The sequence below is a fragment of the Pantherophis guttatus genome, chromosome 5 (assembly GCF_059756535.1).
Source record: "Pantherophis guttatus breed Tessera chromosome 5, ASM5975653v1, whole genome shotgun sequence".
NCBI lineage: Eukaryota > Metazoa > Chordata > Lepidosauria > Squamata > Colubridae > Pantherophis > Pantherophis guttatus.
The window spans coordinates 99,585,601-99,599,686 of NC_142067.1; the positions used below are offsets into that span (position 1 = coordinate 99,585,601).

The 14,086-nt window shown below is 37.0% G+C and overlaps 1 protein-coding gene across 1 annotated transcript; it reads right to left on the bottom strand.

The window, feature by feature from the left end:
- Positions 1–304: 304 nt before the first annotated feature.
- On the bottom strand, positions 305–12,303 carry CFAP97D2 (CFAP97 domain containing 2). Its single transcript, XM_034419272.3, has 5 exons — positions 12,106–12,303; positions 8,033–8,113; positions 6,615–6,733; positions 4,426–4,618; positions 305–1,294 (listed from the first exon to the last, which is right to left on the bottom strand). Exons 1-5 carry the CDS (start codon positions 12,196–12,198, stop codon positions 1,136–1,138), a joined length of 645 nt encoding a protein of 214 aa, XP_034275163.2. The 5' UTR covers positions 12,199–12,303; the 3' UTR covers positions 305–1,135.
- Positions 12,304–14,086: the final 1,783 nt, after the last annotated feature.

A 14,086-nucleotide genomic window follows, 5' to 3' on the forward strand; every position in this document is an offset into this window, starting at 1 on the left:
ATGTTTACAATGTGCACTGATAAAAGGAACACACACTATTGCAATTATATACTGTTTGTGTTGCACAAATCAGACAAGGAATGTGCTAAAACTTCTGAAATGGGTTCAGAGGAATGGGATCAATACATTGATGTATATTTTTTGATACCTACTTGAATGTGGTAAAAGAATCCAGTGTTAATGTTAATTGTTGATGCAGATCCTAAAAACCACAAGTGTTTAAATTTTCATATTATAGCATGATGATTTTACCACTATGTGGAGTAGATTCAGAATTATTTATAGAGTTGAAATTACTCTCTGCTTTGTAATTAAATCTGCATCCATTTTATTTAACCAGATAAATACTTCATATACAGTATGTTTAACTGCATACAATATGTATTTAATCCTCTGAGGCCAGCTAGATGGCAGTGGTGATATTGAAAAGGTGAAGTTAATATTAAAATAAGAAACCCTCTGGGAATTCCAGGTCTATACATTAAAATTCTATATTATCAAGAAAACTATATAAATGTATCTATGAAGTCACCAAGTTTAGTTTTTTAAATTCATATTTCACACAAGTAAAACATTGGATTGCATCGCGAGTAGCACAGAAAATGGCACATTTCTGAATCTCACAGTTCTGACAGTATAATTCAGAATACTTTTAAAGGAAGGCCACTAGAAGATGTGAAAAAATATGACAAGCATCAAAATTGTTTTATTAATGAGCTATTGCTTATTTAATATATTAGCATACTAAGAGTATAATTCACATAAGAGATTTCTGTTATTAACACACGTTAGCACAGCCTTCAATATCTGTCCAGTCAGTCAGCCAGCCAGCCAGTTGTAGTTTTTATTAATACTGTTTTACATTTGTTTTAGAAAAGAAGATTCTGGCTATCACATAATATTCAGCCTTCAGTAGTGCTCTTGTAAATTAATTATCATTAATGTAAATGACTTAGGCTGACCAGCCTAATTAGCTTGCTAATATGTTCATACTTAATAACTGGTGTGAACATTATTCACCTACGAGACATATTTAATATTTATAACTATAGTAATTTCCCAGTAATTATATCCATACATCAAGAATTCAAGCGTGTAACGTTCATTGTCTGGACTGCCAAAGTAAGAATTGAAATTAAGCCTTTTCTATTGGATTTTCACCTTGATGATCCTCAGTCACTTCTTTGTCTTCTTGGTGGATTAGTTCTACTCCTTGTTCTTGCTTATCTGTCAGATGTTCAATTTTCAGTTTGTTACCTTTCAGTCTTTTTTTATACATTTTCTTATGTTGTCCCTGTGTGATTATAAATGATAAATGATTAGTAGATAAATTAGTAGTTAAAAATAGCTTCATTTTCTTAAAACAAAAAGGTGGATTTTCAACTATCTTTGAAAATTTTACAAAAGTTAACTACTCGATTATTTTAAATCAATTAACTTGATTATTTAAATACAAATTCTATTACAACTATAACAGCTGCAAGATTTGACAACATTGGTCCTTTTCTGGTTGCTTTTCTGGTTGTTGAGACCTTGTCCCAATGCTGTTTAATTTATTTTAATTGAACTACAATTCAGCTGAATGTATTGGTATTCACAGGTTTGGGAATTACTTACATTATTTCTGTTTTCTTGCAAAAGTTTCAGACCCTTGACTCAGGAATGTGTACTTTAGAAATGTTTTGAGATTTGGGATTAATGTAAAGCAGAGAAAGCATTGCAACTTCACATTTATTCCCTTCAAGCTATTTGTTGCATGAAGATAAAAGTCTGAAAACCCTTTTGAAGGAAAGTGCCTTCCCATGCTTCTAACATCTAAGAGTTGCTTTTGTTGATCTTTAAAGCAGACCAGGATTTTAGGTATTACTTGGGTACATAAAATCTGACCTTAGAGGGATGGGAAAAGTAAGTGGATTGCATAATTTCAGTGCTACTGGTATGTTATTTTGGACAGAAAAAAAAGACAAATAATATTTTATATAAAAATATTGATTAATTTTCTATTCTAAAACTTGGGTCCCATACTCTTAAACTTAGTGAAATGTATATATGTGCAAATTTTTATGTATGGAGCTTCACATGACCAGTCAGTGGATTCATTCCAAATCTTGACACCATGCCCATCAGTTTGAACTGATTTTATTTTGTTCCCTTAATGAGCGTCTCAAAAGGGTCAATCATTACCTATGAATTTCCAAAAATAATACTGTGAAGCAACAATTATTTTCATAGGCATACAATGCAAAATTTGGCCAATACAAGGATTGCTTGTTCATTGGTCCTATGTAACTGAAATGTCTTCCCTTTTTTTCTCATTTGATACTTTACTTCTTTTCTCCTATGGGTGTTTTTTCCCCTGCTTTAGAAATCATCCATCCTATCCTCTCCTCTAGCAGGAACGTCTGCCTCATTTTCATTTCATTCCCCACAAAGTTTACACTTTGCCAGCATCTAATGAGAAAAAGAAAACAAAACAAAACAAAACCTTTGCTAGACCAATTCTCGAATACAGCTCATCTGTCTGGAACCCGCACTGCATATCAGATATTAATACAATTGAGCGAGTCCAGAGATATTTCACGAGAAGAGTACTCCACTCCTCTGCTCACAACAGAATATCTTATGCCACCAGGCTTGAAATTTTGGGCTTAGACAACTTAGAACTATGCCGCCTTCGGTCTGACCTAAACGTAGTACACAAAATTATCTGCTACAACATCCTACTTGTTAATGACTATTTCAGCTTCAACCGCAACAATACACGAGCACACAATAGAAATAAACTTAAGGTAAACCGCTCCAAACTCAATTGCAGAAAATATGACTTCAGTAACAGAGTAGTCAATGTCTGGAATACACTACCTGACTCTGTGGTTACTTCCCCATAACTTTAACCTTAGACTGTCTACTGTTGACCTCACCCCATTCCTAAGAAGTCTGTAAGGGGCGTGCATAAGCGCACCAACATGCCTACCGTCCCTGTCCTACTGTCCCCATTTATTTGTATCCTTATCCTGTATTCATAATCATGTTTATACTTATATCCGTTATCTTATGTGTTTGACTAAATAAATAAATAAACATAAAAAGATCCTTTACAGATTGTAGAAAGGAGAAGATGTGCAGCCTTAACGATCAAGCAGTTGGAAGAACCATTTGGCAGTTGAAGGGCAAGGGAGGCCCCAGGAAGGCCTGATTCTAGTCTGATGGGGCAGAATCAAGAACATGCATGTTGCCTTGATCTTTGGAGGAAGATACAAACTTAAAAAATAAGAATCTGTTAGAGTTTGCAGCAATCCAACCAGCACACAAGTAAATAATTCTGCAGTACTCATTTATATAAGAAACTTCTTTATGTACAATATCATACAGCAGAAGCCAGAACCAGAACTCAGAATCCAGAAGTACAGAATCAATAATCACAGAAGCAATAATGCAAGGACAAACCAACTCTTTTATATATAACAGTCAAGATAAGCCACACCCAGGCTCCAAACTGTCTGAGACACCAAACATTGGCTGACCTGTTGTCATGTCTATTCCAATTCATGACCTTTTATTCACTGACAGAATCTACAAATGAGACAAATGTATGCCTATATAAAATACAGTATGTGTCTGTGTGTATATATGAAAGTAAGCATCTGATGGGTAACTGCCACATTTTTCTTCTTATTAATATAAAATAAGAGGTAGTTGAAATATTCACTTTCACAGTTGGTCTATCAATGCTGCAGGCAGGAAAAAGTAATCCAGGATTCCTTGGATCCCACAGCACAGAGATGATTGGTGATTTCCTCCAGATCCAAACATCCCATTTTTCAGAGATTAAGGGCCTCCCCAAGAAATCCATTCCAAACCCAAATCCATTCCTGGTTGTATCCTTGTACATTGAATTCTCTTAGCTAATTTTTTCATGATACCATTACATTGATATTTAATAGTAATTAAAGAAACCAAAATAGAGTCACAGATTAAATTCATTTAATCTTCATGTTAGCAGCTTTTTATATCCCATTTATTCATACTTTAATATATGTTTCCTAGCATCTTTTAAATCCATCTTTTATAAACAAAGTGAGTTGCCAATAGAATTCACTAAACTACCTGAACTGAGCACGGGTTTAGTAAATGTTATTCGAGTTGTTAATAGCAGATATTGAAATTTAATAAATAAATAATATATAATATATAATAATATATAATATATATAATATATATAATAATATATCAGTTCTATTATGGCTTTGACACCCCTCGGTTTTCCACACTTACTGGAACAACTGGAATTTTCCAGCTTTTCATTAGCACAAGTTTTTTCTGCCTTAAAAATTGCAAGAGGTACAGCTTAGCAACAGAAGGCCTAGAGATACATACAGACCAGCAGAAATGTGTGGTATGTATATAATTAGCAGCAGCAATTACCTTTTGAATATGCAACTCACACAGGCTTTGAGGATATCTTGTAATACTGCTCATGTAGTTTTTAGTCTTTCGCCAATCTTCACTCCATTTCTGGATACTGTACCGAGATTTACACTTTGCAATTCTTTCCAGTATGGCACAATTTTCTTGGTTTATTCTGAATAATTCTTGCTCTCGTTTTTCTCTGTTTAAACTAAAAGCGGGGGGGGGGGAGCTCTGTGCAATAAATTAATCATTCAGGCATTAAAAGTGAAATGCATTCTGTCCCATCTTCGAAATGGCAAATGAAAATAAGTTCTTCTTACTGCTCTAATTAAATTGAAATTAAACTGAAATCATGGCTCTTTTCTGTTACTGTCATATGGCTGTAGCTCATGCTACTGGTTTTCTTCCACTATGACTGTGGATGATGGAAGTTCTAATGTAAAACATCTAAAATACTGCAAATTGGCAAGGACTGAAAAGCGCTCCCCCCCTCCCCAATATTAAATATTAAAACTTTCTCTTGGGCTATTGAACTTAACTGCTCAGAAGGAACCATCCCAGGTTTTAATATAATGAACTTTAACTGATCTAGTTATGTGTGTAGCATGAAAGTGTCCCCTTAATTACGCTGGTAGTTATCACCAAAATAGTTATATATATTATTTATACTTTTTTCAAAAACTTAAGTATGCAAAGTTAGAAGATCAAAATGCATATACATGCATACAGTACATAAAGGTCCAGTAGCGTCTGATTCTAGGGGGTGGTGCTCATCTCCGTTTTCTTAACTGGGGGAGCCAGCATTGTTCTAAGAGACTTCCATGGTCATGTGGCCAGCATGACTATATACCAGTGATGGCTAATCTTTCCGGACCGAGTGCCCAAAGCGTGTTTGTGTGAGTGCAAATGCGTGTGTACGCCTGAATCCCCAAAATCAAACGCACGCATGGCCCTGCGCATGCACCCCGCCCCCTGCACATGCACGCCTGGCCCCCTGCATGTGTCTTGCCCCCTGCGCATGCGCGTGCAGCCGTCCCACACATGCTCCATCCCCACATGCGTGCACACCCCCACCCCCCGCCCCCCCACACATGCGCAGCAGAGACCTAAAGACCAGCTGGCTGGCGGGAGATACACGTACATGCGCAGCAGAGCTGAACTGGGGTGACGGCTCATGTGCCATCAGAGAGGGTGCTGAGTGCCACCTCTGGCACGCGTGCCATAGGTTTGCCATCATGGCTATATACTGAGGCACAAGGAAAGCTGTTGCCTTATAAATGATACCTATTTATCCATTCTCATTTCTATTCTTTTGAAATGCTAAGTGGACAGGAGCTGGAGCAAGTAACAAGAGCTCAGCCTGTCACACAGGCTCAAGTCTCGAATCTGGGCTGTCAGCTTTTCAGTGATAAGCTCAGCATCTTTAACTGCTGAGCTATTGCACTCCTATATAGTCCATAGCAACCAGTTTTAACATTAGAATGTCTTTCTTGATTTTCCCTGGTTTAGCTCCCTAATAGCCCTAATCTGTAATTATAGTATTGTTGCACTTGCAGTAATGTCTCAATAGCATAGGGGTTATAATACAGTACACAGAAAGTTATCAATTTGAAACTTAGCAGAAATATTTTAGGTTTTTTTTCCTGAAGTATCCTGTGTTTTTTTTTTTTTTTTTTGGCTGGGCTTTTTTATTAGTCCATTGATGCACCAGTGAAAGTTGGGGTTCTTTTTTTTCCCCCTGGCACCAAATAAATGAAGTAATAAATTCTCTGCTGTGAAGCGCAAGCAATCGGAGCCACTCATGAATAGCTTAACTCAGCAACTTTATTGATTTCTACTTATATTACAAGAATCTCCCAGATTCTTTGCCTTCCCCAGGAACAAGTAGATAAGGTTTCATGGATCCGGGCGAGGGGGAGGAGAGGGGAAGCAAACTTATGCTTCTAGTAGCTGCACAAGGACTCAAGGCTGATTCCCGACTTTTACCCTCCTCCTCCTACCAGTCTGGCTGGCAGTTTCCCAACATCTGCAGTATTGCTATTTGATCTCTTAACTTTGTAAGCCCCATAACATTTTTCAGAAAGTATACATGTCTAGTAACCATGGACCATGGAGAGGACACAGCTGGAAGGCAGGAGGGCCCCAGATTAATATTATAGTTATTACAGATACATAATATTCGTCATTTTTACTCCAAACCTTACCTTTTGGTTATATATTCATTTTTATTATCTACTCTTCCTTCAGTCTTCATGATGTAAGATATCTTCTTTAGTAACAAATGGTTATCTCGTTCTATTGTAGACAAACGGTCCTTATCAAGCTTCAGGCGTTAAAAAAAGAATATTTTAATAGATCATGTTTATATCCAATTAATATTTTCCTCCCCCCATCCCCATTAACACTACCTATACAACGGCACTGAAAAAAGTGGCATGACCATTTTTCACACTTATGACCATTGCTGCATCCCCATGATCACATGACTTACACTCGGATGCTTGACAATTGACTCACATTTATGACAGTTGCAGTGTCCCAGAGTCATGTGATCCCCTTTTGTGAACTTCTGACAAGTATAGTGAATGAGGAAACTAGATTCACTTAACAACCATGTTACTAACTTAACAATTGCAGTGAATCACTTAATAAATGTGGGGCGAAAAGTCGTAAAATGGGGCAAAACTCACTTAACAAATTTCTCACTTAATATAAATTTTGGGCTCAATTGTGGTTGTAAATTGAGGATTACTTGTATTTCTTTCTGACTCAGTATCTATATCAACATAATTTCTTTTATGCATGACCTATCTATATTTTGCTTGGTGTATTTCACAAAAAATATCAAGCCAAATGGCACAGTTTACAAACAATGGCTAGATTCATACTACATACTGATCCCTTACACAAAGCCAAAACCAATCAAATCACATGTTAGCCTGAAGTGTTCAAAAAATGAGATTCGGGACCATATGTATTTGAAAATTACTATGGGTAACCTCTAACGTACTTTGACCTAGTGCAGTTCTACTCAATTCCTATATCCAGATCAGAGCAAGATGATGCACTATTCACACCAGCTAGCAAATGAAGTATCTTGAAAATTTCTTCTTAAGTAATCCACCTCTCATAGTTTCTGCTAGATTTGTATATTTAAGATATCTTCAAATGGTAGAAAACAGTGCATTTTTCTGATGTAATGGTACGTGGGGATGATCTTGGGCGACAAGAGAAAATGTCGTAAGGACTTGAAAGACAGTTTGCCTATACAACATTATGATAAACACTGTTTGAGTCCAAAGATGAAGTTACAAAAGTGTCTCAAAAGGTACCATCCTAGTTTTCAGGAGAGTGAAAATGAGAGACGGGAGAACATTCAGTCTTGCAAGATTGTATTAATGTAACCTTGCAATGAAGATACAGCTAGTACTCCTGGATGTGTTTCTTTCTCATTGAAATCTTGCAAGGCTGACATTTAAATACAAAAATTTTAAAAAGACACAGAATAAAAAAATATTTTGATTGTAGTTCATAAATGTTTACATTATAATAGTGCACCTCGTGATCTTTTAAGCCCTCTTGTCTCTGTTTTGGCTACAGCGAAATATAAATCGCAGCATACCTTAAGTTTTCTTAATTTCAAGTGAAGATGTCCATATGTTGGAGGAGCGGATGTGTCTACCACAGGCTTGGCTCTCAGGATCTGCAGCAGGTTAAAAAAAAATGTGTTTAATTTTGGTGTTTAATTTTCACTTGGCATGAATGAATCAATAAGGCTCTTACTTTTAGTTTGATGTTTAAATTCTGAAACTCCCAAATTTATTTCATACCTGAAGTAGAACCCATTGGCTCTTAGTAAGGAACAATTCTTTATCTCTCTCTATTGCAATTAGAATTCTAATGGTGGTGACAGGATTACAGATATTCATCACTTAATTTAGTGACCAGATTTACAATAGCACTGAATAAGTGATGCTTAGGACTGGTCGTTAAAGTTCTGGCCATTCCAGCACTTGGTGGTCATGTGATAATGACCCAGGCATTTGTCAACTGGGTTGTGCATATATATCTTTTTACAATTCAGTGAACCTTACTCTCAGATGAATTACATGTTCACTCATTCATACATTTATTCATTATTTCTGGAAAAAATTTCCTACAGAAAAATGTCTCAAAATAGTGACATCTGACTAACACAGTTCTAAGTATGTTTACTCAGAAGTAAATCATACTTGTTTGATGGCTCTTAATCCCAGGATTCTACTCATAGGTTTACAATTATTACTCATAGGATTACACATTGGCAAAAAGATTCAGAACACAAAATATAAGCTGAGTGGACATGACCTTGTAGACAATCCTCACTCTGTCAAAGACCTTGGAGTACTCATATCTAATGATCTAAGTGCCAAAGCCCACTGTAACAACATCGCCAAAAAGGCATTAAGAGTTGTAAATCTAATCTTGCGTAGCTTCTTCTCCGGTAATATTACACTACTAACCAGAGCATACAAAACATTTGCTAGACCAATTCTTGAATACAGCTCATCTGTCTGGAACCCGCACTGCATATCGGACACTAATACAATTGAGTGAGTCCAGAGATATTTCACGAAAAGAGTCCTCCGCTCCTCTGCTTGCAACAGAATACCTTATGCCACCAGACTTGAAATTTTGGGCTTAGACAACTTAGAACTACGCCGCTTTAGGTCTGATCTAAGTGTAGTTCATAAAATTATCTTCTACAATGTCCTACCTGTCAATGACTATTTCAGCTTCAACCACAACAATACACAACCACGCAATAGATACAAATGTAAAGTAAACCGCTCCAAACTCGATTGCAGAAAATATGACTTCAACAACAGAGTGGTCAATGCCTGGAATGCACTACCTGACTCTGTGGTTTCATCCCCAAACCAGTGGTGGGTTTCAAAAATTTTTACTACCGGTTCTGTGGGTGTGGTTTGGTGGGCGTGGCATGACTTGGTGGGCGTGGCTTGGTGGGTGTGGCAGGGGAAGGATACTGTAAAATCTCCATTCCCACCCCACTCCAGGGGAAGGAAACTGTAAAATCCCCATTTCCTCCTGATCATCTGGGACTTGGGAGGCAGAGAATAGATGGGGATGGGGCCAGTCAGAATTTTTACTACCGGTTCTCCAAACTACTCAAAATTTCCGCTAGCGGTTCTCCAGAACTGGCCAGAACCTGCTGCAACCCACCTCTGCCCCAAACCCCCAAAATTTTAATCTTACACTGTCTACTATTGACCTCGCCTCATTCCTAAGAGGTGTGCATAAGCGCACCAATGTGCCTACCATCCCTGTCCTAATGTTCCCTTTTATTTGTATCCATTTCATGTATTCAAATCATGTTTATACTTATATATGTTATCTAATACGTGCTTGATAAAACCAACAAACAAACAATTTAATGAGTTTGAACTGAGGTAAATGTTGCATACAGATACATGAAATTTCTCCATCATCATCATCATCATCATCATCATCATCATCATCATCATCATCATCATCATCATATTTCTAGCCTACTCGATATCCCAGTCTCTTCCACTTAGAATGGTCACTCTCTATTACATGCCCCTATCTAGCACCTATTTATTCCTCTTTGATTCTTTATGTCCTTTATCAGTATAACCACTTTCTATCTTGTAGCTCATTATGGATATAAAGTTAGTTCTTACAAGACACATTCCAGAACAGTATATTTATAGGATGCCTATTTATCATTTACCTTAAAAGACCTAAGGTCTAAATAAGAACAGAATAATAATAAAGTAGAACTGTAATCAGTCTTAAGAAATAAATAGTTAAATGCTGTAGAATCAAGATGAATTATACTGTACTGTCATGAAAGGGCACATTTATCAGAAGGTAATAGATCAACACATTGATTATGAATTTTCTCTAAGCCTGTGGTCCCCAATGGAATACAGGTAGTCCTTGATTTACAACAGTTCATTTAGTCACTGTTCAAAGTTACAACGGCATTGAAAAAAGTGACTTACGACCATTTTTCACACTGATGACCTTTGCAACATTCTCATGTCCCATGATTTACATTCAGATGCTTGACAACTGACTCACATTTATGACACTTGCAGTATCTCAGAGTCATGTGATCTCCTATTGCGACCTTCTGACAAGCAAAGTCAATGGGGAAGCCAGATTCACTTAACGTCCATTTTACTAACTTAACAACTGTAGTGATTCACTAAAAAATGTGGTATAAAAAGTTGTAAAATGGAGCGAACTCAACAAATTTCTCACTTAACAATATAACTTTTGGGCTCAATTGTAGTTGTAAGTTGAGGACTAACCAGTGGTGGGTTCCTCCCGGTTCGGCCCGGTTCTGCTGAGCCGGTAGCGGTGATGATATGACATCACCGAACCGGTTCTGCCGCCCCGCCCCCCCTGCCCCCCGCCCCCCCACCCCGCGTTATTCTTACCTTTTATTTGGCCCCACCCCCAATCTGTTGCTGCCTCCTGATTCCCAGCTGATGGCTAGAGGGAAAAAAACTGTTTAAACTCTTGCCCGGGGCTTCAAAGGGCCGCCCTACAGCTAATCAGTGTTAAAAGAAAACAAATGGGTAGACCAGTGCCTGCAAAAATATATGAGTAGATCAGTGTCTGAAAAAATAAGTGGGTAGACCAGTGCCTGCAAAAATAAATGGGTAGATTGGTACAGCTCTGCAAGCAGTTAGAAGCCTGGTAGACCAGTACCTCTGCTAAATCCTAAATAATTGTCACATGACCATCAAGCCACGCCCACAAAATAAGCCACGTCCACAGAACCGGTAGTAAAAAATGTTAGAACTCACCCTTAGGACTAACTATAATCGATCTCCAGTGCTTATTTGTAAGTGTGCTCACTTGCCGAGAAAAAGAACTGTACAATATTTCTGCAAATGTCAAATTTTCTACAATCCTGCTACTCCAGTGTATGATTACTAGTACTTGAAAATTTCAAAAATAAAGGAAATCAATATCAATGTATTATTTTTCATCTTAAGAAGGATGGAAAAATCAAGGACATCTTTGAATTGAAATTTATGGATATGTTTCCTATTATCTTAATTTTAAAACAAACATCAAATTACATTGGCACTATATATGTGTTTTTACTAATTATAAAATGCGACTAATATAAAATCTATTTATAATAAAATTCTGTATCTTTTCAGCACTGATGATTTTTTTTGCATTAGACAATTTATTTATAAACGAACAGTGATGTGGCATATGTATTTTCCCCCACTATGGACATGTGATGCTGTATTTCTTGGAGCGTATTGTGGTGGAAAAAGGACCATTAATAAATGTCATCGATAATCACTTTAATGCTGTTTCGTCATGGAAATTAATAACTATGTCCAAAAAAACTAATATAAAAAGTAGTCATACTTTGGGAAATATTACATTTTTACTTTGGGTAAAAGAAAGTATTACCCTGAGTATTTTAAGGTTGGAAGGGGTTTTATACCTAAATTTTGAGTACTAAAATTATATTTAGTTTAAAATGTGAAGTTGAGAGGAACAGCATACAGTGAATACCTATAAACAGGAAGGTAAGAAGTGGCTAACAGACCCTACCCTTGGCAGACCACGGAGTTATTCCTTTCAACAAGTTTGTCTTTGTACATATGGCTTTAGTTATCAAAAAGTTATGCTTACCTTTTTCTTATGCTCTTCATAAATAGTTTTGTCCCACTTCTGCTGAAGGTATTTACTGCCACACGGCAGGATTGGCTGGTAGGCACGATGCATCTTAAAACAACCTAAAATATATCTAAATCTGGAGTCCTTCAAGAAGTATGAGTCATCAGCTGGAACCTTCTTGAGCAAAGCTCTAACAACAGTGGTGTGTTTGCAGCAAGTCATGTGAGAGTTGTCATGGCATCACTGTAGCAAAAATTGAATAGCTAGTGGTAGCATTTTAAACACTAAGTGGGGGAAATGACAAATAAGTGCTAAGAAGTAAGAACAAAGATCCAAACAATATCTTAGATTATGTTGATCAGTGGAACGATTACATTTCTGCGATCTTGCTTAGCAGTCCAAATTTAAGGAAAAGGACTAAAGCAGGTAATAATACATTTGATAACACTGTAGACAAATATGAATTTGCACAAATATGAATTTGCACAAATAAAACTTAACTTCTTAGTCTTTATCATGAAATCAGATACAAATGCATATAATTGTCATATGTTATTAAAATATCTGAATAGCAATGTAAGTGAGAGCCAGGTTGATATACTAGTTAAGACAACAGGTTAGAAACCTATGAGTTCTAGTCCCACCTTAGGCACAAAGCCAGCTGGATGACCTTGGACCAGTTTATTTTCCCCAGGAAGCAGGCAATGGCAAACTACTTATGAAAAACCTTGCCAAGAAAACTGCAAGAACTTGTCCAGCCAGTCACTGAGAATCAGACATGATTGAATGGAAGAAAAATAAATAGCAATGCAAACTATATATGTAATGGTATAGCACCATAAAAGTATACTCTATTTTCTAAAACAATTTATATCAGATTTCCTCATGTTCTGCGTGAAAATGGTCTCAGTCTCAGTCAGTGGTGGGATTTAAATTTTTTCTACGATTCTGTGGACGTGGCGTGGCTTGGTGGGCGTGGCAGGAGAAGGATATTGTAAAATCTCCATTCCCACCCCACCCCACTAACCTGCTTTCCAGCTCTGTTCTTCTGTACAGGGCAACAAAAGAACACCCAGCCAATCAGCTGGGACTCGGGAGGCAGAGAATAGATGGGGGTGGGACCAGTCAGAGGCGGTATTTGCCGATTCTCCGAACTACTCAAAATTTCTGCTACCGGTTCTCCAGAACTGGTCTGCTGAATATCACCTCTGGTCTCAGTGTCAGGAACTACTGATGTTAGAACCAGAAACTTTTATTTTCATTTACCTTTAAATCACAATACGTCTTATTTATATTAGGGTCCAGAGAGTTTGAAGCTGTTGAGTGTTGATCCAGACTTATTGCAAATAATTATGAAAACTAAGTACCCAGAAGAAACATTGGTTTTCTGTTACAACATATATGTATTTCTTGCCATAATAATATCTGGAAAACTACTCACCTAAATGCATACAGTATATCTTTGAAAAACAAATCTGCCAATATTGGGACAGGCAAAGATCTGATATTTTTAAAATAATATTGAATATTATTCATTCCTCCTTTCTAAGAAGTTGTATATAATTTTCCTGTTACTCTTGCTTTATCTGCAGCAGCTCTTTGAGGTATTTTAGGCAAAGAGCACGCGACTTCACACTAGGCTTGTGGTAAATCATAACTTCCCATAGCTTTAACCATTTACTCAGTATCCGACTACTGAGAAGGTTCTCTGACATGACTCAGGTAGGTTAATATATTTATTGCAGATCAGAAAGAAGCCATAACAACAACACAATGGTTGCTCTGTGTAGAGCAAAGTTTTCAGAATCTCTATATATCTGTGCTCTGAACATAAACTCATGGCTTATTCCTCCCACTTTTCTGAATTAATCAATAATTGGAGGTTTCTTTGAGCATGAGTAAATGCAGTATGTTTACGAAAAGTCCTTTCTAGCCTGAGAATTAGCAATTCCTATTTTGTCAGCTCTACAGAGACACAGAAAAGGGTTCCCATGTT

Excerpts from the sequence above, each read along its gene's own strand:
- CFAP97D2 (XM_034419272.3), bottom strand. The coding sequence starts at position 12,198 with ATGCATCGTGCCTACCAGCCAATCCTGCCGTGTGGCAGTAAATACCTT. Across the intron at positions 8,114-12,105 it reads ATGAAGAGCATAAGAAAAAG|ATCCTGAGAGCCAAGCCTGT; the intron begins GTAAGCATAACT and ends AACCTGCTGCAG. Across the intron at positions 4,619-6,614 it reads AATGAATATATAACCAAAAG|TTTAAACAGAGAAAAACGAG; the intron begins GTAAGGTTTGGA and ends CCCCGCTTTTAG.